The 24035-nt window shown below is 45.0% G+C and overlaps 1 protein-coding gene across 1 annotated transcript; it reads left to right on the forward strand.

Moving 5' to 3' along the window:
* Positions 1 to 1685: 1685 nt before the first annotated feature.
* adcy7 (adenylate cyclase 7) lies at positions 1686 to 23310 on the forward strand (the record flags this gene model as incomplete). The annotated part of the gene is made up of 26 exons (XM_080843173.1): positions 1686 to 1850; positions 4143 to 4340; positions 4611 to 4793; positions 5304 to 5453; positions 7696 to 7856; positions 9856 to 9967; positions 10145 to 10272; positions 10999 to 11157; positions 11603 to 11735; positions 11968 to 12156; positions 12826 to 12869; positions 14601 to 14660; positions 15483 to 15563; positions 15836 to 15905; positions 16371 to 16468; positions 16746 to 16830; positions 17191 to 17328; positions 17681 to 17779; positions 17914 to 18092; positions 18296 to 18407; positions 18719 to 18877; positions 20498 to 20644; positions 20794 to 20901; positions 21161 to 21269; positions 22685 to 22809; positions 23009 to 23310. 26 exons carry the CDS (start codon positions 1686 to 1688, stop codon positions 23150 to 23152), a joined length of 3336 nt encoding a protein of 1111 aa, XP_080699299.1. The 3' UTR covers positions 23153 to 23310.
* Between the last annotated feature and the right edge of the window lie 725 nt (positions 23311 to 24035).

Raw genomic sequence — 24035 nt, forward strand, 5'->3', positions numbered from 1 at the left:
TGTCTGTGTCCGAGCTGTTCATAATACAGATAGCCCTATCATTTAGACGAACACTCTCACCGCACACGGTATCTGCAACGATTAGAATCGGGGGTAAAAAGTGAGTAGATTTTAATCGGTACGGGGGATGGTGTTCGTGTGCACGGAATCACGCAACCTGATGACGTCATTGTCCCACGTGATCGCATCGCGATCTCCAACCAATATATATAACACTTGTTGCTTCTCTACATCTCACTCATGGTGTGTCTCGAACTCACTCTCATTAATCCAGCCTACTGATTTTAGTTTAGCCTCCTATCTTGATTTTATTCAGACGTTACATAACTTTCATGACCACAAATATAAATTGGCCAGCAATTTAATTTGCCTTTTTGTTCATAAATTAATGTAGAATGGTCGGAGCAAAGCCACATGGGAAATGGGATGACAGACTGTTCCAAACTCTTTATTATCAATAGAAAATAGAATTAATTTCCGCATAACCTATAGTCTGCTCTGACCACTGATTTTATTAACCACCATAATGTATTACTGTGTAGATTAAATGTATGCTATGCGGTGAGGCTAAACGTTGCTAATTGTAGCTTGTCTACTGGCTGTTTACTTGTGTCCTCCTGTCTTCTTCTACGTTTTTTCACGTTTTTTCAGTTGTCTGTAGCAGCACTAAAGCGCCACCAACAGGCGTGGGGTATGTACTACAATCGGTTCATCCCAATCTGGTGTGTTAGTCTTTACGCAAATCTCTCATTACCAGGCTCCATCCTTACAGAATTAAAAGATTCGATTTGTGTGAAAAATGAACCCGATTCAGTGAAACTAGGCTCCGTCTGAATTGGGCTTCAGTGTGTGTGTTGGTTTGTGTGTGTGTGTGTTTGTGTGTTACTTGTGTAAGTGTTAGTGACAGGGTCGGCACAGGGATGGTTTTATGACCGGTCAACAAAAGCGGACATACAAAGCAAGCTCAAGAGGTTCCACCCCACCCCTAAACACTTACCTCACACCCCTCCTCCCCACCGGACAACCCATCCTTTCTCTCCTGCCATGGCTAGGTGATGTGATTGTCTTCACTCAGTTCCTGTAAACTAACTGTCATCATCCCACCACCCCCATTTCCCACCTTCCTCTCTCAGGTTTGACCTTTGACTGTGACGGCATCCAGTAGAGTTGAGAGAGGAGAGACTCTGGAAGATTCACAGGACTGCTGGGAAATCCTCAATGCTGGTGGAAACCTTGACAACCACACTGCCCTCTCTCTCTCTCACCCCCTGTTCCCCTTCACCCTCCCCTGTCTCTCTCTCTCTCTCTCTCTCTCTCTTTCCCTATCCCCCACTCTGATTTTTCTTTCCACAATACCTCTGGGAGGAACTCAGTTGCTGGCAGGAGAGGACTGTTTCTGCCTGCTAAATAAAGGGAAAGAGAGAGAGAGAGAGAGAGAGAGAAAAGAGTGTGCGAGAGAGAGAGAGAAAAGAGGCAGCTAGATGAAGAGAGATAACTAAAATTGTGGAGATGCTCCACAAACTGACTAAACTGAGGCTGAGATAGAAAGCACCGGAATGACTTCTGAAGTCGTCACCACCATCGCCATGGTGATGATGGAATAACCACCACATCTTTCTTTTCACTGGAGGACTTTTTTTTGTGTAGTTTTTCTTTTTCTTCTTTGGTGCCTATGAGCTCTTATCATGCCAGCCAAAGGGAAGTACCTGCTGAACGACCAAGAGCTCAAACAGGAAGCACTGTACAGGAAGTTTTCCGGCATCAGTCAGTACCAGCCGCTGGTGCTGCTGCTGGGCCTCTCCATGCTGTCCTGTGCCATCCTACTCATCCTTTTCTTCTCCCTCCACCTGGTGAGTAGACTCCGCTCCGTTCACACACTCCTCCTCCTCCTCCTCTTCTTTATCTCCCCTCTGCAGTCCTCCTTCATTTGGTCTGTTTTTGTTTTGTGTTATTTGAGGCAGGGTGCTTGCTGTGCGGTATTTGTCCATTGTTCCAAGATAAACTTAGGTTGAGGCTAGAAGTTAATGACTTCTAATATGTTCTTGTATGAGAAGTACAATTTATGACTTGGGTAAGGTCGCTGAAATTATCTAATTTATTATGATGTGGGACCTCCTACTTCTGGCCATGCTGTTCAGTTATCACTCTTTCATCACTGGGGAGATGCTAACGACCTTATAGGAGAAGTCCGCTAATCAGCTGCCAGATGGTTGGAGGAAGGGTGAGATAACCTTATGAACAACCCAGTTGTGACGAAAGGACAAGAGTGTGAGACAGGAGCTGTGTGTAATTGGATGTGAGAACACAGGAGAGTCGTGAAGGCCTGGCTGAGAGTTCATGGAGCGCTGGTTAATGATGGTGGTAGTCGGTGGCGGTGGTGTCCAGGGGAGTCGGAGGAGAGGATAATGTTAGTCCAACTGGCTGAGATGACATGGCGTAATGTTGTGAGGAATGTTATTGTTCCACCCAGGGAAAGTGGCCGAACTGCTGGCCGAAGTTGTTGACATTGAAGAGGCCTTGGTGCTTTCCTTTGGTCAGGTGGACGAGTTCCACAGTCTCACAACATGTCCATCAGCCCCGACCCCCCCCCCCCCCCCCCCCCCCCCAGAGCGATCTTTAAAGGAAAATGTGGCTTCACTTTCCTGCTATTGTGTCTGTGTCTGTCTCTTTCTGACATACACAAATGCTAAATGCATGCGACACACACACACACACACACACACACACACACACATTCCTGTCCCTTATACATCCACCCACATCCTTCCACCAAGCTTTCCACCCAGATATGCAGTGACTTGCACGCACACACACACACACACACACACACACACACACACATACACACACACACATAGACTTGCGTGTCTGTTAGTGAGATTTTTCCTTTTCAGCCAATGCTGTTGCTAGGGGTAATGTATCATCCTGAGAGAATGAGGATTGCACTGGGCTATTGTTGAAGGCAGAAGCCTGCCAGTTCAATATAATGAAAGCTCTGAAAACTTTCCATTCTCTCTCTCACTCTCGCTCTTTCTCTCACACACACACACACACACACACACACTAGCTGTGGGAGGATTGGAGCAAGCACACACGGACATGCATGTATAAGCGAACCACTTCAACAGAGAGCACAGCAGAGTTTGCTCAGGGTACAGGCTGAGAGGACCATGCAGGTTTGGCTTCACGGATGCATGAAAAAACATTACGATTGGAATTGAGTGGAGGAGAGAGATTTTTGCTTTGGCAGTGGTTTAGCATAAAAGGTACACTTATGGTAATAATTCTGCCCTGGAAATGTTAGGCTCCTGCTGTACAAGGCAAAGAAATCTCTTCTGATCAAGCTGTTTTATCTTCTTAGACAGTTGTTTTGTTTGTTTGTCTAGCATGTGCAAAGGTTTGCATGCAAATTGAGTGCAGTTTTATATAGGTGTGAGGTACACTATGACCATGACTTTCCCCCAGCATGTTTACTCTAGTTTGAGAAGAGCACTGGCAGTCTTTATGTGCTCGATGTGGATGCCACACTGAGCAGTCTGAGAGCAGGGAATCTTGCCCTATCCGCTGCCATGGAAACCACCTTCCACCGCATATAATGCTGAATGCTTTTCCCAGAGACAGAAACGTCCCCTTCTCACACCGCTACCTGGAATTCACTCCTCTTCTCTCCTTTCCTCTCCTCTTAAAGATATCTTCGAAGTCTTAAAGACATTGATAATTTTTCAACCTAGTTTATGAATGTTACACTAAACACTACTCTCATTTATGTACTGAATGTCTTCCTTAAATCAATGTAAAGGAACATGTTGACAGGTAGGCACTGAAATATATACATGTTGTACCTTGCTGCATTTATCAGGCTAAAAAGAAACCAAACAACATTTAGCACTGTAATTACATCCTTAGTATTTATATTTTTAGGCTTGTATAGATTGTATTGTTTAGAAGCAACAATATCAATAACAATTGAAAGCCTTTATTGTCGTAGTATTTACATACAACGAAATTTGGACCTGAATGCAGGAACATGAAAGACAGAAAGGTGCAACCTGAATGCATGTAGCACCTCGTCATGGTTAACAAAAAACACAATTATGCTTAATGCTCATTACTGATTACCGTTTGAATCCTCTCTTTTGCAGAGCGCGAAGGAGCACAAGGCATTTGTAAGCGTGGTGAGCTGTGGCCTGTGTGTGTTCCTGGCCGTGTTTGTGTTGGTGTGCACCGAGGTGGTGTCCCAGCGCTGGCGCCGGCTGCTTGGCCTGCTGGTGTGGGCCACGCACCTCACCATGGGCTTCACCTTCGTCTTCAGCGGGGAGCACATCTGGCCCTGGGACCAAGTGCGCAAACACACTCTCTCTCTCTTTTGTTTATCAGATGAATAATTGATTGGTAAAAGTACTGTGAACTCTAGGGTTATGTGTCGTTTGGTATGTTATGCTTTGGATTTCTCCTCTGAGTTATATAAAGTGTTAAGACATAGAGGGTATTGTGTATACAGTGGTGATATTTAATGACGGAGCAATATCTGACCTGCACAGTTGCCATACATTAATTTCTCTCTCTCTCTCTCTCTCTCTCTCTTCCTCTCTCTTTCTCTTTTTCTACAGGTGCCATTCTTTCTCTTCATCATCTTCACAGTTTACACCATGCTGCCATTCCAGATGGCCTATGCAGTCATCCTTAGTGTCATCACCTCCGTGTCCCATATCATTGTTTTGAGCCTACGATTGGCTGTCTTCCCACAGTCCCACCCCTCCCACAGTCAACCCCTCCCTCACTTAGCAAATCAGGTACAGCAATCCACACTTCAGCCAGTTACATAAAGTGTTACGTAAATGATGGTTGCTGCCATCACAACACTAAGGGGAAATGGACCAGATTGTGGCAAAGCAATGAAATGTATACCTTACCAGTTGCAAAACAATGCCAAGTACCCCATAGTATCTGTAGAACATCCCACAGTTCGGCTAGGCACAGTGCCTGTACAGCTTATCCAATTTGCAAAACAACTGTGTTAATTATTAAGTGTAGATGCCAGCAGCCTTTGGAACAATAAATCAAGGCTGGTCACATAGATTCCATTATGTTATTTGCACACAGTAAAAAAGAGCAAACTGCAGTTTGTGATTGTGAATAGTAGATGACCTCCTTGGTCTCTCTTTTTCTATCCATGTGACCACCTCCTTCGTGAATGTGTGTACTTTTCTGCTTGATGTGTTTTGTATAGCTTGTCCTTGGGTCACACAAAGGACTTCACATTTCCAATAAGCCATCTCTCCTGTTGCTGTGTCTGTCTCCAGATACTTTCCAACGCTGTAATATTTCTGTGTGGGAGTGTGGTGGGAGCCTTCCATAAGATTCTGATGGAGAGGGCTTTGTGGCAGACCTTTAAGGACACGCTCAGCTGCCTGAGTATCCGCATGAAGCTGGAGATCGAGAAGAGACAGCAGGTATGAAAGTAACTCTCAGCATCTCCACTCTCACTGATCAGTGCATTGCTTGAGTTAAGTTGGCTGAGAAACTGATCGTTTGGATAGGGTTTACTTTTCTATGCACTTCCCAAAACCCCCCCCAAAAAACTCGAAGTAACCTGCTTTGAATAACATGGTGTACCTGTACAATTTTCCCTAGCTGAATCCTTATCATTACTGCATAGGGCCACCTACGGACTAGCCTACTGCATGACTAAATACAGATGATGTACCTTGTCGTTTAATACGTGCTCAAGTTATTTACAACAAGACAAACGTTTCATTAGTGTTTCCAAATCCTGGGAACTGTCCACTATTTGTACAGCTGCCATGCTCTACCAGTTCTTTCAGACCTAAACCATTGTCCCCTGCCGACAGAACATTCAAAGATCTCTTGAAAATTAGCAAATGAAGGGCATCACAAAAGGGCCTGACAGATATATATTGAAATCATCTTCATATGCTCTCTCTTATTGCACTGGTAGAAGGCATGAAAATGGCCATGTTTTGGCCTCAGACGCCTCTAACCCACTCAGTGAGATTGTTAAGCGTATTATTGTCATCATAATTCAATATATTGTCATCATAATTCATAATTCATTCACTTTTAAAATAATATGTTAATATTTTTCTGTGTGTGGTCTTTAACAGCGTGATTGATAATATGTTATGCGTGCTGGCTTCCAGTATGTGCTGGGGTAAATGATGGATGTTTTGGCTGCCCTGTGTGTGCCATGCTGCTGAGAGAAGCTGCTGCTGCACCAACGAGTTCACTCGTTTTTCCCCTGCCATTATTTTAATTGGAAATATATCTTAGTGTGGGCTGCACATTTTTTACTGTATATGGTCTTGCTGAAAGGGATTGAGCACTGTGACACCTAAGAGAACTGCCACGTGCACATCAAACATTATGTGGAAGTTTTGTTTAAAAAGTTCATCTAATCTACTGATTGAGTCTTACTCTTCTATGAACATAGAAATAAAGATACTTTACTTGATATACCTAATGTAAGTGATCTTGTAGGTATCATCAAAATGCATCAGTTGGGAAGCTAGCTGGATTTTATCAAAGCCAGCTATGCTTTTTAGACGAAAAGCTCTTTATTGCTGCTTTGAGATCAGTGCATGTTTAAAACTAATGCTCCAAACTTAGTTTTGCATGATGATGACTTTGTGGTGCATGGATAGTGTATCCTGGAAGTGCAGGACACAGTGCTGTTTGTGAGCTTGAGCCCCCAGCAGCTGTCCTACTGTACAGGGTCAGACTGAGAGCATAACCCAATAAAGAGGTTAGGGAAAGTCTTATGATGTGTGTGAAAGAACAGCCTCACCACTCACACACAAGGGCCCTCTCCACCTAAAGCCTTCATACTCAGAGCAGAGAGTGTCCTCTTGTTTACTTCTGATAACATCTGTGGAATCAATTAGTGTGGTCGGTATTCTGGAGCATACAGTGTGAGTAGCCCTTCCTGCTTCACGGTCAGCAGAAGACATGAAAGAGAGAGAGAAATAAGGGGGGATTTTGAGAAAGATGAAAGAAGAGAGAAGTGAAAGAAAGAAGGAGGAGGTAAGAGACAGAGACAGAAAAAAGAGAAATAAAGACGTCAAAGAGAAAGATGGATAAAGTAAGAGAGGGAGAGGCCGAAGAGAGAGAGTCAGAAAGGGAGAGTAAGACTGAAAGAGTGAAAATCAGGTATGGAGGTTATTCGAGGCTGGAGTCCTATAGAAATTGAGAAAAAAAGACAGAAGGCCATGAATTCCATCGGAATGCAGAGGAATTAGGATGATGAGACTTCAACTGGACTCCTGGAGCAGTCAGCATCGTGTCCTGACACGTTCTTGCAGCTCACCTTCTAATCCATTACTCTCATGCAAACTCCTCCTTCTTCTTCTCTGTTTTCTGTCTTTCTCTCTTCCTCTCTGTCCCTCTCTTCCTAACCCTTTATCCTGTTAAAAACAAGCACATAAAATCATCTTTATTTAGAGGTCTGAATGAGGAAGAGACTTGGTGATGCTTTTATGCATGTAGACTAGAAAGCCATCTGTGATGGCTCACAAACTTCATAACAAAAGACAGCCAGCACATACAAACTCAAACACTGCAGGTGTGTATCTTTTTGTCCGTGCATCTGTGTGTTTTCAACCGAGACAGGGAAAAAGAGTGTCCAAATATTTATTTCTACAGTGTCTGTAAAACAGGAATGTTTTGTCGTCTTTTCAGGAGAACCTGCTGCAGTCAGTGCTGCCGGTCTACATCTCCATGAAGATGAAGCTGGCCATCATGGAGAGGCTACGGGAGTGCAAGGACAAGGAAGAGCAGCAGCGTCTGGTCAAAGACAACAACTTCCACAGCCTCTACGTGAAGAGACATGAGAATGTCAGGTACTGCAAGACACTTACTTTCTCATCACGTTCATTTCGCAAATATGACGGATTTGGACAATACAAGTAGAACATATGCATTGGCACCTAATACTGTACATGATCAGACAGTGAGTGTGATTTTATTGTTGACAAATTAAGATATTATCTTATGATGTCGGAAATTTCCTTTTTCTGTTCTTGGATTTGTCTGTAATGTTGTGACTCACAGTGGTCCAGTTCCTTAAAATGGACGGCTGAAGCCTTTTGGTGTTAAGTTTAACTTCCTTATTACCATCTCACTGTAGCACATGTTCTTTTTTAACCCCCTCTCATTCAGAGAACTCTCAATGCCTTTCAAGACCATAGTTAACGGACAGTAATTTGATAAATTCAATTTCCCCCTCCCCTGCCCTTTGGGACTTTCTATTTATACATGGAGTTGACCAGATCTTCACAATGTCCAGTTCTCATGGAACTGCTTCAAATTTAGACTCGGCTCGCTCGCCACATTAGCGTTCGAGAAATAAAACACCCGCTCAGAATAGCCCGCCACCTCCCCAGAAGTCGTTCACCTGTGCGCAGCGATACAACAATGAGTCGTTGTTGTTCACAGCCGACCACGGGAACCAGTGAACCTGTAATGTCGTCTCCGAGGGCTCATTGAGTTACTGTGAACAGTGTTCATTACAAAAGTGATGAAAGCGTATCTTTGGTTCTTTACGGGCCATAAAAGAGGAACTCTTTTTGGAACTCATTTTTTTTCTCTTGCAAACAGAGAGGGTATCCAAAGGTCTTTGTTTGTTTAAGGATTGAACAAATGAAAGTTTAAAAAAAAAGTATGCTTTGTCTCTTTCTTATCAAGGCATAGTTTTACTGTTAGGTCACACTGTGTTTTTCGCCCCCAAAAAAACATGCCTTCTCCTTTTTCTTGCTTTGACAGCTTGTACAGACAATGAATGGAAAAAGGATGTGACATCACAAAACCACTCAGTGTCAGTTCTCTCTTTCTCTCTCTCTCTCTATCTCTCTTTCTCTCTTAAAAAACGCCTTTCCTGGAGGCCAGTGTATCTTTTTGTAAGGCGTGTGAGAGGGTTTATTCCCCCTCAGCAACCTGCTTGAGCAGATTGACGACCTCTGGGCCAGTGACGGCTGGTCTATGTGGACACCCATCCCATGGTGTGTGTCTTTCTTCACAGTTCCGTTGGAGGAACACTTGGCCACGGATGTCCAGGGCGCGGGCCATTAGCATATCGTTGTTGTTGACATTAGCATTCCTCTAATGAACTGAAGCGCTGGCAGCTGTGTGGAAAGACGGAAGGGCTGCCAAGCCAGGGGACACGTCTCTGATTAGCCGTGTGTGTGTGTGTTTTGTGTGCCTGTGTGTGTGGTTGTGTGCCTGTGTGTGTGTGTGTGTGTGTGTGTGTGTGTGTGTGTGTGTGTGTGTGTGTGTGTGTGTGTGTGTGTGTGTGTGTGTGTGTGTGTGTTTGGGTGCACACATGGTGTACATTATGTATCTGGTCAGGTGAGACATAGACCAGGGGTCAGCTGAGTGTCCCCCAAGTGGTCTGGACGAGAATGAGTGGTCACTCCAGGTCAGCAGCAGCCCTCTGCTCCCCTCACATGATCCCTCTTTCCAAAACCAGAATGAGATGGAACACTACGTGGCATAATCATCAGAGGGCCACCATGTCCAATCATTTCATGCCCCTGTGTGTCTCTGCAGTGAGGAATAGAAGTGGCCAAAGCGACATTGAGTAGCTGCTGTGTAGTAGTTTATGTGTTGGTCTTTGCAGGTGTTATTTTTTTAAGGTGCAAGTTTAGCCCCCACTCCACCCACTGCTAAAAAGTAACATAAACTCCTGTGAATGATGAGTCTATATAAGCATATGAAAACGACTCACAGTCACTGGCGGTGGCTGTGGGGACGTGGGCCGCCAGAGTATGAAAAGTAAAGTGTTAGAGCCTTTGAGTGTTCTGGGTGGTTGATGTTAACACTGATTGATTTATCTTCATGCAGTATTCTCTATGCGGATATTGTGGGCTTCACGCGACTGGCCAGTGACTGTTCTCCCAAAGAACTGGTGATCATGCTCAACGAGCTCTTTGGGAAGTTTGACCAGATCGCCAAAGTAAGTTTGGAGTCAGAAGCCACCGATTCTCACACTTATTGGTCTATTGTATTTATTTAATTTCTTTAACACCCCTAATATCAGGTGTGTGTGTGGTTGTGTGTGTGTGTGTGTGTGTGTGTGTCTGTCTGTCTGTCTGTCTGTCTGTCTGTCTGTCTGTGTGTGTTTTCAACCCAGGAAAATGACTGCATGAGGATAAAGATTCTTGGAGACTGTTATTATTGTGTGTCTGGTCTGCCTGTGTCTCTGTCCAAACATGCCAAGAACTGTGTGAAGATGGGCCTGGACATGTGCGAGGCTATAAAGTAGGTATACACACAAACACACGCGCACACACACACACACACACACACACACACACACACACACACATTCACACTCTCTCTCACACACACACACTCACACACTGACAGCCACACGCATTCTTCCACGGTCACCGGCCCTTCATGGTGCCGTATCAGGGCAGCCACTTTCTATCCACTCAATGCACTTTTGATAGGTTTAAAGGCCACTTGCTACTGAAAGAGCATGTGGTGACTTAACTGTTAAATGTACCAAAACAATCTGGTGTGCCTCTAAAATGCTACATGGAGATAGTTACTTGATGATGCGTAATTGTTAAAGGGATTCATACTCTTGGTCAGCTGGTGGTGTTTAGAGGATTGGCAAAGGTGTGCATGGGATTTTCTGTGCTGTAATGGCATCATGAGATCATTTGGAGAGCTTTCACTGTCAGGGGTCAACTGCATGGCTTTTGAAATTGTTTGCTTCTTATCTCTTCTGCCTTTGATGCCTGGCCAAAACCAAGAGTGGATTCAGATCCCCAGTGTCAAGCGGAAGAGAAACCGCGTTTGAGCCAGCGTTTTGGCCAGGGCCTGGTATCATCTCCCAAGCATATGTGCTGGGGCTCAGGGTGGGCCTCTGTTGTGATACTGAGTTCACTCTCTCTCTCTTTCTTTCTTTCTTTCTTTCTTTCTTTCTTTCTTGCTTTCTCTCTCTCTCTCTCTCTCTCTCTCTTTCTCCCTCTCCAGACAGGTGCGCGAGGCCACCGGTGTCGATATCAACATGCGTGTGGGTGTGCACTCTGGGAATGTCCTGTGCGGCGTCATCGGCCTGCGCAAGTGGCAGTTCGACGTGTGGTCACATGACGTCACCCTGGCCAATCACATGGAGTCGGGGGGTTTGCCCGGGTACTTGTCACGATATTCACACTGACAGCTTCACTCCTGCCATGACACAAGTAGACCTACAGTACATGGTTGAGAATATGGGTTGAATTCTGTCGAAATGAAATGGCAGTTAAAGAATAAACAAGAGACGTTCCTGTTGCGATATCCGTGCCTTAGGATGCGTTCATTTTAAGATGAGTGGTCAGATATATATGCCAGTAGTGATAAGAACATTCTGTGAAGATATCATTATGTGGAACATCCTCATCTCAACATCCTCCAGCTCCACTGGCCCAGTGAAGACCTCACATAGATGTCACAAGTATCTGCTAAATAAGGAAATAGAAATATGAATGTAATACCCCTTCCCTTGAAATAAACCATTCTGATACCTGATGATAAACTAAGGCAGTGTCCTTCTGAACTGTCAAATCAATACACCAATTCATGTTCTGTTTGTCCTTAGGCGAGTGCATATTACAGAGTCCACCCTGAAACACCTGAACAAAGCCTACGAAGTGGAGGAGGGCAACGGCCACGAGCGAGACCCCACCCTGAAGGAGCTGAATGTGCGCACCTACCTAGTGATCGACCCCCGGGTTAGTCCTTTACACCACTCCTGGCCTCTCCGCTTCAGTGTTGGCCCTAGACACTGTGTTTGAGTGTGTGACTGTTGAAGTAAGACAAAGAGCTACTGAAACTAAAATAAATAGAAAAACCAACAGTGCAAAAGAGTCATGCTTTGGGATTTCAGCATTTTAAGACTTACTTGCTTGGGTTGGTCTGCATGTTTAGGGAAATGCATTTTTTTTTTGTGTTTCCCTCCCACAGTCCAAGGACCAGACGCAGAACAAGAGCACCGCCATAAAGCCACGTGTGAACGATGGGCTGAAGATGCGGGCGTCCGTGCGAATGACGCGCTACCTTGAGTCCTGGGGGGCCGTCAAGCCCTTTGCCCACCTGCAGAGCCGTGAAGGGTTTCCCACTGACACCATGGTCAACAGCAAGGCACGCTGCAAGGTTTGTCAACATCTCAACAAATTATGTTTGCATGCAGGCATTACCCCCATCTCCCTTTCTACGCCCTGCAAACCTGTATGTATGCCTGATGTACATCTGGCCAATGTGTGCCAATATGATGTATGCTTGAGGAATTTGCTTGAAAGGACAATGCCTGCCTCTTCTTTTCTCACTCCCACCCCTTTACCGGTCCTGCCTTAAGCAGATGGGCCCCCCCTTCTGAGCTGGATTCTGATCAAGGTTTCTTTCTTGCCACTGTTGCCTTGTGCTTGTTTTGGGGGTTCAGGTCTTTGGCTCTGTAAAGCCCATGTGTGTTGTTAATGGTATTTTATAAATGTATAAAATCCAATTCAATTGAACACAGAGCCAAATGTTATTCAAACGTTTGAAGCCAAATCTGATGAGGTTGATTGGAGGTGAACTGAAATTGACTTGAATGGGTTGTGCTTTGCCAAACACTGTGTGCACCACAGCTCCCTGGTCAATACTTCACAAAGTAGATACATGTTACAAATTGCTGAGGAGAAAATGTTTTTGTACAGCGGGATTCCTCTGAAAATATACATGTTCAGTGTTATTGAAAGGATTATGTATCTGTTTGCTTTTCAGGAAAGTCATGGGCATGCACTTAACTTATTTTTCTTGGGTTGTGTCTCAAATCATGTTTAGGACATTCCATTGAGAACACCGCAATGCCCTAAAATCTCAGAAAGGTAAGAGAGACTACCCAAAAAAACAACACACACACACACACACACACACACACATTGAGAAATTATCCTCACTCATACACACATGCAGATCTAATCTGTAAAGGGGCCTGTCACGGCGCTCTGTTTCTTTGCGTAACCAGGGACGGACTGGCCATCGGGCATACCGGGCGTTTGCCCGCTGGGCCGGGGTGCAATATGGGCCGTTGGTCCCGAATTTTAATTTTTAATTTTTTTCCCCATATAATGGTCTGACCGGCTGGCCCACGAAAGTAGTTCATCAGCGGCCCTACTGACACTGGGCTGGCCCAATCACATCCCCTGGGCTGACCCAACACAAACCCCTTTCGATTTGGACCTGCCTACATAATGCATTAGGACGGTAAACAGCGTGGCCCATGGCCTTGACTTGCTTGACACGCGCACGCTAGTCTGCGGCCCATTGGCCGTCTTTTTGAGTGACTAGGGTCTCGTCCAATCATATCAGCTAACACCTTCTACCTTTAGCTAAAACTTTGCCATCAGCTCCCGTGGATGACAGTGCTGGTGGCTACAGCCAGGGAGATACGATACAACGACCTACGGTAAGCTTACTGATCATGAATTAAAACGTCTCTAAAATAAGTTTGACTTAGAAACTATGTTCTATGGCCAAGTTCGTTTGCATTGTAAATACAAGACAAGTCTGTAGCTGTTGCTAGCCCTCAGCCTACTGTACTCTGAAACAGCCAGCCGTTAGCCTACACTCTATGTTGTGTGTTTGAGTGGTGCGCGGTGCCATGTCAATTGTTCCGAAAGCCCAGTATTCCCAAACCCTGGTATTCCGAAAATATGCCAATTTGTCCAGATACCGAGTTATGATAGCCCGTTATACGCTCCAGTTTTCCCGTCCCCCCCCGAAGTTCAGGGGCGTAGTTCAAACGTTAATGCCACCTCATCAAGCGCGTTTCCTACAGGAGGAAATAGACTCCCTTCTAGAAAAGGGAGCAATACAGCCTGTCCTCTCGGAGACGAGAACAGGGGGTTCTTCAGTCGCTATTTTCATGGAAAATATCGACCGATCTTATACCTCCGTATTCTGAACAAAGCTTTAAAGTGTATGATGTGTATTGCATTTAGATTAATTAAGACCACCACCTTAACACACAAACTCTTGTTGAACTCATACAGTAGTAGGTTCAGTGACGTGCGGTGAGACAGCTGTCTTCTGGAGCTTCTGCGAGCCCGTGAATCAATGTTTCGTTGGAATCATGATGTAACGTTGTTGTAGCGGAAATACAGCAATGCTATTTGTATTTTCTAATTGGCAGGTCATATGCATGATTCTAGACTTCGCTAAGCACTGAAGCGACTGAAACGGTGAATTTTGATCACATTCAGCGAAGTTAACAGGTAAAACGGGAGAAAAATAGGGCGTCTTTAGGGCGTCCTGCCTAAAAGTAGGGCGTCCCGTTTCTTCTTATTTTTTAGTAGACTATAGGGCAGACGCCCTGCTAGCTATAAGCCTGGTTGGTGTAGACATTCGAGATTAAAAAGGTGTGTTATCGAATTTAGTGGGCCGGTCTGGTTCAAAATGCCCGGGCCGATTTTTTGTCCCAGTCCGCCCCTGTGCATAACCATAGATGAGTCGCATCCTTGCACACAGCCTGAGCCTGTGCCGTTCTGTGCCGAGCCTCTCACTCCAGGTCAACCGTGTTCAACTTGTGTGTGTCTCTCACTGTTGATCTCTGACAGCTTTGATGAGTCTCTAGAGGAGCCCTTCTCCTTGCCTGCCCCTCCGATGAGCACATATAAGTGAGTGCCATTTTGGCTCTGCTGCTCTCCCCCCACATGGGGGTGAAGGAGCTGCAGTTTCACCACTAACCCACCCCAACCCTCCCTCTCCCTCCTGGGGATATCCCTCACTTGCTACACTGTCTGCCTCTATGGCAGGATGTCACAGGGAGCCCTTAGTATTCACCCAGCAAGCATGGCCAGTGATAACCTCTCCCCTTCCCCGTCACACACACGCACAGTCACACTGCATCCCCCCTTTTCCAAACGTGTGTTTGTCGTGTGGCTCTCACTAGTTGTTGAGTGGTGTGCTATCAACACCAGAAGGAAGTGTGTGTGTGTGTGTGTGTGTGTGTGTGTGTGTGTGAGAGTGTGAGTGAGAGAGGAAGCAAGGCATTTCCTTCCTGGTGGTGCTGACTCTGGACACAGTGCACAGGGATTCCTGTCTTCCTGCATTACACACACACACACACACACACACACACACACACACGTCTGTCTCTCTATCTGTATGTCCATGTATCTCTCTCTCTCTCTCTCTTCAACCCTCAGTCACAGGAGCAGAATGTTCACTTGTAAACACTAAACACACCTTCACATTCACTGCACAGTGTTGCCTCCCCCTCCACTCACTAATGCTTCAACAGGCCCCTCCCACTTCCTTCTCCTGCAGAGCTAACAGGGGCTGAATAACCTGCATGATGCTAGCTGGTTGTCATCACTACCCTACCCTGTGTGTGTGTGTGTGTGTGTGTGTGTGTGTGTGTGTGTGTGTGTGTGTGTGTGTGTGTGTGTGTGTGTGTGTTTGGGTGTTTCTCATAAAAATTGTTTTATTGTCTGCAGAAACAAATCTCAGAAGAGCAAGTTTGATGAGGAGCTTCACAATGAGATGATCACTACCATCGATGAGCTGAGCTCTAGCAAGTAGGCTCCCTGTGCTTGTGCACATGCTAACACACACACACACACACACAGCGTCCCTGGAACACAAACACATACAATACATACACTCACAATCAAACATGCAAACACACACACACATACAAAGATGCTTATATTCCACTCACACACATGAGAAACCCACTCACGATGAAACATGTACACACAATAGCATCTTGATAGAGATGTTTATGCTGTTTAAATAAACCTATATATCCGAGCCCTTAAATAGTTTTTTGTTTGTGTGTTCGCCTCAGGCAGTGGGTTAAATCCGAGGAGATCCGCAGCCTGACCATGTGGTTCACTAAGAAAGATCTGGAGAAGCAGGTTTGTTGGTGGACGCTCTGAAGTCAATGGCTCTGTGCTACAGTCTGAGTAAAGAACTGCTCTTAACAACTATTTTTCTATTAGCCTTATTTCAATCACGATTAGAAAATGACATTGAAGAAGATATGGATCTCCCAAGTTAGACATATTGTTGTGTGTCTTAATATGCAGTGGGAGGTATTGCTGTGTATAAGTGAAAGAGTAGTGTGATAATACCTTGCGGAACATCTTTAATCTTTGTTTCAGTTTCTTAGAGGAAGAAAATTAAATTTTCACTTGGATCATTACAGTTTTTAACACAGATTTATGGTTATATTAAGTTTACGATGTAAACATTTCATTATGATGTGTAATTTTGGTCTGATATAATACCATAGCAGTGTTGACCACATTTCACATGCTGTATCTGTATGACCCCCCCACCCCATGTCAGATTGTGAATCTCTTTCCTATTTCCCTCTGCAGTACAGAGCCATCGACCTGCCCAGCTTTAAGTACTACATAGGATGTGCCACATTCATATTCTTCTGCATCTTTGTGGTCCAGGTGTTTGTCACCAAGGAGTAAGTAGCCATTGCCCTCTAAGCCCCTGCAATGTGGTCTGTGTCTAACCCATCCATAAGCTTACACTACTCTGCGCTGTAGCAGCTGATCTCATCCCAGGAACAAATTGAACTTATGTTCACCTATTGGATCAAAGATGGAGACCAGCAGTCTTATTGAGTTGACTCGTGATCCTGCATCCAGCATGAAATTGATTCAATAATACACTCCTGTGTTTTCTTTTAGAATTACATTGACCTGTGTTGTAACGTCTTTTTCTCTGTCTGTACGGCACAGTCCTGACAGCCTGTCCATTGGGTTTGGGGTGCTGTCGTGTGTCCTTCTGTTGACCCTGGTCATCTGCTTCTCAGGGCATTTACAGGTGAGCATGAAGACACACATTTCCTCCCGAACAGGGGCTAGGATGGGTTCATGCTGGTTTAGTTGTCCACCCTTGCCTGCAGATAAAGGGAGAGAGAGGCAGAATAAACAGATGTATCTGTATCTGTGTCTGTGTCTGTCTGTCTGTGTGTGTGTGTGTGTGTGTGTGTGTGTGTGTGTGTGTGTGTGTGTGTGTGTGTGAGTGAGTGATTGTATTGCTGAAATACAGTGAATGTCTCCTGGTGTAGACCTTGCCTCTGACACAGGACATGCAGTACAGCCCCAGCTGAGAGTGCAGGTATGGGAATGTGGCCTCTCTGAAATCAGACCGACTGACAGCTTGTCCTTGGTCTCCTTGTAGCGCCTGTTCCCTGAGAAGCTTGCTTCCTGCCAGTGGCTCCCTGCCGTCTCTGAGGCCGTGGTGAAGAGACCCTGCGTGCGCCTTCCACTGGCAACCATCGTCACGGCGATGATCATCATCATGGCCCTTTTTAATCTAGTAATGAAGCATTTCCTAAATTTACATGTAGAGCCCTAAACTGAGAAGGTCATCATGGTTCCTCATGTTTAATCACGTCTAGACCGTGCATGCACTTTTACTTAAGATGACAATATAATGTCCAAGAAACTGATATTCCTCCTAAATACATTGTCAGCCATCTTGATTCATTAATGACCACAACCCTTTAACCAGGAAGTAGAGCTTCCGAATTAAATCAGATGGACGATTTGTAGCGGACAAAAGAACGTAGCTCTGTGTTTAGGTTCTTTTCCACTTCTGTTCAGTCCTATGGCTAGTTTACCTTTCCTTATACCCAACTGACCCAATCAAACACTCTTCTCTCTCCTAGTGCTTTCTCACAACGCCTAGGCCTGCACAGTGCCGCTATGGTTTGGACCGGGGTAATGACAGCACTTCTCACACAGACAGTGAGCTATACTACCTACCTGTGAGTAATGTTTGTCGCTTGTCTGTTTTTCTATTTTATCCTGGTGACTCAGAATTTATCTCCCTGACATTATATTTAACTGATACAATCCAACCCCCCGCCCCACCCCTCCCCTCTCTGTCTCCCTTCCCCAGTACTCGGTGTATAGTTGTATTCTTGCACTTATAGCCTGTGGAGTGTTCCTGAGGATGAGCTTTGAGCTGAAGGTGTTGTTCCTGTCTGTGGCCTCTGCGGCTTACTACATCATCATCTTCTACTCACAAGAGTGTCTCTTTACTCTCTATGGCCAGATCCTCTACCCTAATGGGAGCAGGTAAAGGACCAGACGCACTGTGATTCTGTAGGTGCTTAGGTTACATGAGTGTGTGTATATCTGTCATGTGTATGTGTGTGCGTGAGAGTGTGTTTATTTACCCTGCATGTTTTCTTATGCTTGTGTGTATGCGTGTTCATGTCTAATGCGCGTGTGTGTGTGTGTGTGTGTGTGTGTGTGTGTGTGTGTGTTCTCAGTTTCAGTAATGACGACTCGTTTGTCTTGGGGAAGGCAGGACTCATCAAACACCCTCAAATAATGAGCTGCATATACATCACCCTCTTCCTGGTCACCATGCTCCTCATCTCTCGACATGTAAGTACATACACACACACACACACACACACACACACATACGTATACGCACACACGCACAGACACACACACAACTCTCATCTAATTTCTTTACAGGGAAATACACAACATGCTTCATAAGCAGCTCACATAACAAAGCTGGTAAACAACACACATAGCCAAGTCCCTTTTAGAAAAAACTCTATTTTGACAAGTGTAAAATAAAAAAGTCAACCAAAAATGTTATGTGATCGAAAACTTTGTAGACAAAAGATGTTTTCGAATATCCAACTTATGCATTATCTTTTTCCTCCCGTGACTATACCTGCTAGAACGAGCACTGCGGCCGTCAGGACTTCCTTCTCAAGAACAAGAACCGCACGGAACAGGACGAGATCATGACACGGGAGAACCTGAACCGGCTGCTCTTGGAGAACGTGCTGCCGGCCCATGTGGCTGCACGCTTTGTTGGGGAGAACAAGAAGAATGAGGTGAGGCCCTATGGGGACAGTTCAACTACCAGCGAGGTTGCTCTATGGGGACAGTTCAACTACCAGCGAGGTTGCTCTATGGGGACAGTTTAACTACCAGTGAGGTTGCTCTATGGGAACAGTTCAACTTCCAGTGAGGTTGCTCTATGGCAGGGGTCTCAAACTCAAATTACCCGGAGGGCGATGAGCGTCCAGTCTGGGGGGCCAGATTTTTTTTATCTGTTGGCTTGCCTATCACAATACTGTAGATGCCACTTTTGAGTTGGCAAATCTACCATGTGTGATCAGTGGTACAATGGTTAGTGTTGATGACTAACAAGCAGCTGACCTTTCAATTCCGGGGCAATGCAAGGTGCTCTTTGGATAAAGGTGTTTGTTAAAAATGCTCTTTAGGATCACTTTGTCCCATTGATAGGATGGCAGTGATAAAATTTAAATGAATGGAACTTTTTTTTTTTTTTTTTTTAATCATTGGAACTTTTTATGCAAAATTCTGAGGAGCCTGCGGGCCGGATGAAATCGCTTTGGGGGCCAGAATTGGCCCGCAGGCCTGATTTTGAGACCCCTGCTCGATGGGAACAGTTTAACCACCAGTGAGGTTGCTAGTGCCCTTGAACCTGACGGTTCCTGATTGACATTCTGTGGCATTTAAATGGAGTTATTCAGAGGAATGCACCGTGACATCCAGAGAAAAAGGTCAGGATTTCACAGAGAGGCACTCTTTCTTAAAAGCCCATTTAATTCTAGGCATTTCATGATTCCCTTTCTTTGACAATTAAAATGGAGTAAAAGCATGCATTTTCATTAGCCTTGGCGCTACGTACAATCAGGCGCGCTGACCTTAGGCTGCACTTATTCGCTTCGCTCATAATTATGCTTCTCTTCTCTTAGTCTGACACCCACACAGTTGGCTGCTCTAACATTTACAGTGGATTGAAAATGGGTGCACTTTGCCAAAATGAAGTGGAAGAACACATTTTAGATGACTGTGACTTTCCCGTTGTGGAGTGCTCAGGCACTTCTGAACACACCCTAGTTGGCGTCATTATTGAGTGCTAACTTAATGCTGTGGTTTAAGGAATAGGGCTGAATGTAAAATCCAGGAAGCTTAATTTATATGCTTACATTGTCAGCTAAACTGTCCTCATGACCTCATTCGTGTGTGTGTGTGTGTGTGTGTGTGTGTGTGTGTGTGTGTGTGTGTGTGTGTGTGTGTGACGTTGATATTTTTACCATTCTTGGGGGTAGGCTGTTTAAGATTTCAAGACTTTTTTAATTCACGCTTAGTAAATTAAGAGACTTCAGTCGCAAGTCGCAGCTTGTATTTTATAGCATCATATAAAAATGAGTAGTACAGACCAAGAGGACTTTAAAACTAGGCCATACATTCCCCAGCCAAGTCTTGGTGCTCGTAGTGCAGCTAATGTCTAGGCACTGTCAGAGTATGTGTGGACAGCATTTATTGAGGTATACCACAGTAGTATTCAAGTGAAGTTAAGTTTAAACCATGGCCTGCTCTCTTTAGTGTGGCAGACTGGATTAGGATCTATACAAAGCTGTTTGCATTAAGGGTATGCTGGTCTGTAAAAACGCATGTTGTGACTCACTCTGCCTTCCTAGGACCTTTACTACCAGTCTTATGACTGTGTGTGTGTGATGTTCGCCTCAGTCCCAGACTTCAAAGAGTTCTACACAGAGTGCGACATCAACAAGGAGGGCCTGGAGTGTCTGAGGCTTCTGAATGAGATCATCGCTGACTTTGATGAGGTCAGAGCCAAGGGCTGTCCGTGTCATTCGCCCACCTGAAAAATGAAACACAGCCGACGTTTGCCGGTCTCAGATTTTCTCACGTTCTACTCGTTGTCCTCTGATGCCCTCCATCTCACACGTCTCTTGTCTCACTGACATGTCCACAGGTGTTGTCAAAGCCGAAGTTCAGCGGCGTAGAGAAGATCAAAACGATTGGCAGCACGTACATGGCCGCAGCGGGGCTTAGTGCAAGTCCTGGCCAGGAAACTAATCAGGTAGCCCTCGCAATGGCATGGAACAGTGAGGGCTTGGAGGCGTTCAGGAGAAGTTACATCAATATACTGATAACGTAGTCTTCACCACAACCACACCTGAAAAACTCATATTGTGCATATGAACTGAACTGCATTTACCTGAATTAAACATTAATGATCCATAAGCACTGATTAAAAGCATCACTAGATAAGCCTTAGTTACAAGCAGTCCTGTGTCATTGGCCACAAATTCATTTTGAAATGGTCTGTGTTGTTTCAGGAGAGGCAACAGGCGCAGATTGGGAACATGGTGGAGTTTGCCATTGCTCTGATGGGAAAGCTTGATGGCATCAACAGGCACTCCTTCAACAGTTTCCGGCTACGCGTCGGTGAGTACAGATGAATGCCCAAACCAAATCTCTTCTGCATCTGTGTCCATGGACCCCTTTAGGGAATGTAAATGTAATGTAATGTAAATGTAGGAATTCCAATCAGAACGGATCTCTTATGACTTAATGGATATGCCTTTATGTTTCAGAGAACTAGAACTAGGGTTAAGCAGATATCTATGTGTTCTACTACATGTGCTTGAATGTACCATTTCAATTTGTACGCCTCTGTGTTCTGAGCGATAAGGAGGATGGGATGTTTTGGAACTTTGTCTCTAAGGTCATAGTGTTGTTCTGATGCTTGAGTCAGTTGGTATCTGTTCTATATCACACGGAAACCACTGGTTACAGCTGGACTCGGGTAGCCCGCCTAATCTGAGCCCTGTGATTAACACCCCTCTCTTGTCGACTGACAGAATACTTGTCCTCTGTCTAGTCAGAGACGTGAAAGGCTAGAGACATTCGTAGCATTTTTTTGTGAATCTTGCCTCTCCCCTGCTGTGCACAGCTGAATTAGACTGTATAAGAATAAGAATGTATCCTGATTAAATACCATCTTCCTGACTGAGGTCTCTTGTTTGTATTTTAAAATTACTATCTGTTGACATAATCACTTGTTGAACCAATATGCTGTCAGTTTCCATTACACATTTGTAGGCTCAGTTAGACATGGAAATTCCTCATTAACGTCCCACTTCTGATTGACACTGCAACAGGTGGTGAATCTGCTACACAGTTCACCTGTGTATGCGTGAAACAGATTCAGTTCTTTAGGCCTCGTGTTCACATAGTCGCTTTTGCGCACAGTGACCATATTTAGTTGGCTCATTCACTGTGGAGCCTGCTGTTCAAAGGAAAACATTTGAAATACTTTTGTGGATGATAAGCACACATTGATATTTTTTGAGGGGCATAAACAAAAGATTTGGGAAGGAATTAATAATAAACAGCCTTCAAAAGCATAGCCCTTTTACCCAGCTGTCTTTTCCACTGTCTTTCATTTATTTAGGTGGGGGTGGGAAGGGGATTAGAATAACAAATGAAATACCCCATACTCCTGTAGATATGTTTTATTACAAATAAGACATTCCAGACATCAGCTCTTGTCTGGCGAATGCTTTCGCGATGACGACAGCCTACTCCCGAGCCACCTCTCTCTCCCTGAGCGGATACGCTAATTACATCTGGGATATGCATTAAAGCCCTGCGGGTCAGGTGAAGCGAGGATACCAAACAGCTGGGCCTCCTTTCCTTCCAAAGACCTGGAATACCACAACAGAACATTCACTGCTCTCAATTTCATGGACCAAACCTTGCCAATATGTGCCCTGTCTAAAAATACGAACAAAATATTTTTTTCTTTCTATGAAGCAATAGACTAATCACCTTTCTTGTTTCTTTTTATTTTCCCGTAGGTATTAACCATGGACCCGTAATAGCTGGGGTCATAGGGGCCAGGAAGCCTCAGTATGACATCTGGGGAAACACTGTAAATGTATCCAGCAGAATGGAGAGCACTGGGGAGTTGGGCAAAATCCAGGTATTCCCCACCAACTCTCACCCCCCCCCCATCCCTATCGCTACGTATCTTACATTGGCAGCCTGCCAAGCATGTCACAACACACACCCCAGCTTACACACTGTGAAGTGATTGCATTTCACGGTGCATTGGCGTCATGCTACGGTCCAGTTTCAGTGACATTTAACCACACAGTGCTCTCTCTGTGCTCTGCACCTAGGTGACCGAGGAGACATCAGACGTCTTGCAGAAGCTTGGCTACTCCTGCGAGTGTCGGGGCCTCATCAACGTCAAGGGGAAAGGCGAGCTGAGGACCTTCTTTGTGTGCACGGACATGAGCAAGCAGGGTATGGGCCTGAGCTGAGGCCGGGGTCTCTCAACCCACCATCAACAGCCAGTGAAGCTGCTGCAGAATCGGTTAGCTCCGAAGTTCCATTACAATGTATCCATTTGACGTGAAAAGCCTGTTATTCCAGACCAGAGCTGAACTATTGCCGCAGCAATCCCAGTGCTTGAAAAAAATGGTCCTCACTGCTAACAATGGAGTGGGGAACAAAGATGGGGAACATATTGAACCCCCCCCCCCCCCCCCCCCCCCCCCCCCCCCCCCCCCCCGGGGAACAAAGATGGAGAACATATATTGCATAGCTGGCTGCTGTGTTCCCCCCCACCTGATTTTTTGGCCTGAGAGCACACTACACCTCATGGCCTCTGTTTAATGATCTTTGTGGGTACACCAACACAACACCATCTTGGATTTACAGATAGTAGTCAGCAGCTGGAATTGCAGGATACCACTGAGATTAAGAAGCCTCTGTATTTTTCTCCCCTCAAGAATGACTGGGAACCAACTGGCCTGAGCACTGTTGAACAGCTGTTTGTCAAAATACTGAAGTCGGTCTTGATACCAGAAAGACCATGACTGTGTATCTTTAGAAGTTAATTTTTTTCTATCTGACACTTGTGACAGGATTTGATCTTCATACACAGCACATGACATTCATACATATATGCCAAATGTGTAAATGCTGAAGGACCGCCAACTATTGACAATTAACACAGGCTCAGTCTTTTACTGTGTAATGTACAACTGCAGTGTGACATCTCGACTGAATCCAAGATTTCAAAACACTGTTGATGGGGGAATTTGGGACAAGGAAATGATGGCCTTTTAGCCTCAGTCATAGATGGAGCAAGATCATCTCAAAAGGTTAAAGAAGTGGGAAGCCCACCCATTATACTTGTCA

The sequence above is a fragment of the Sprattus sprattus genome, assembly GCF_963457725.1.
Source record: "Sprattus sprattus genome assembly, chromosome: 8".
Taxonomy (NCBI): Eukaryota; Metazoa; Chordata; class Actinopteri; order Clupeiformes; family Clupeidae; genus Sprattus; species Sprattus sprattus.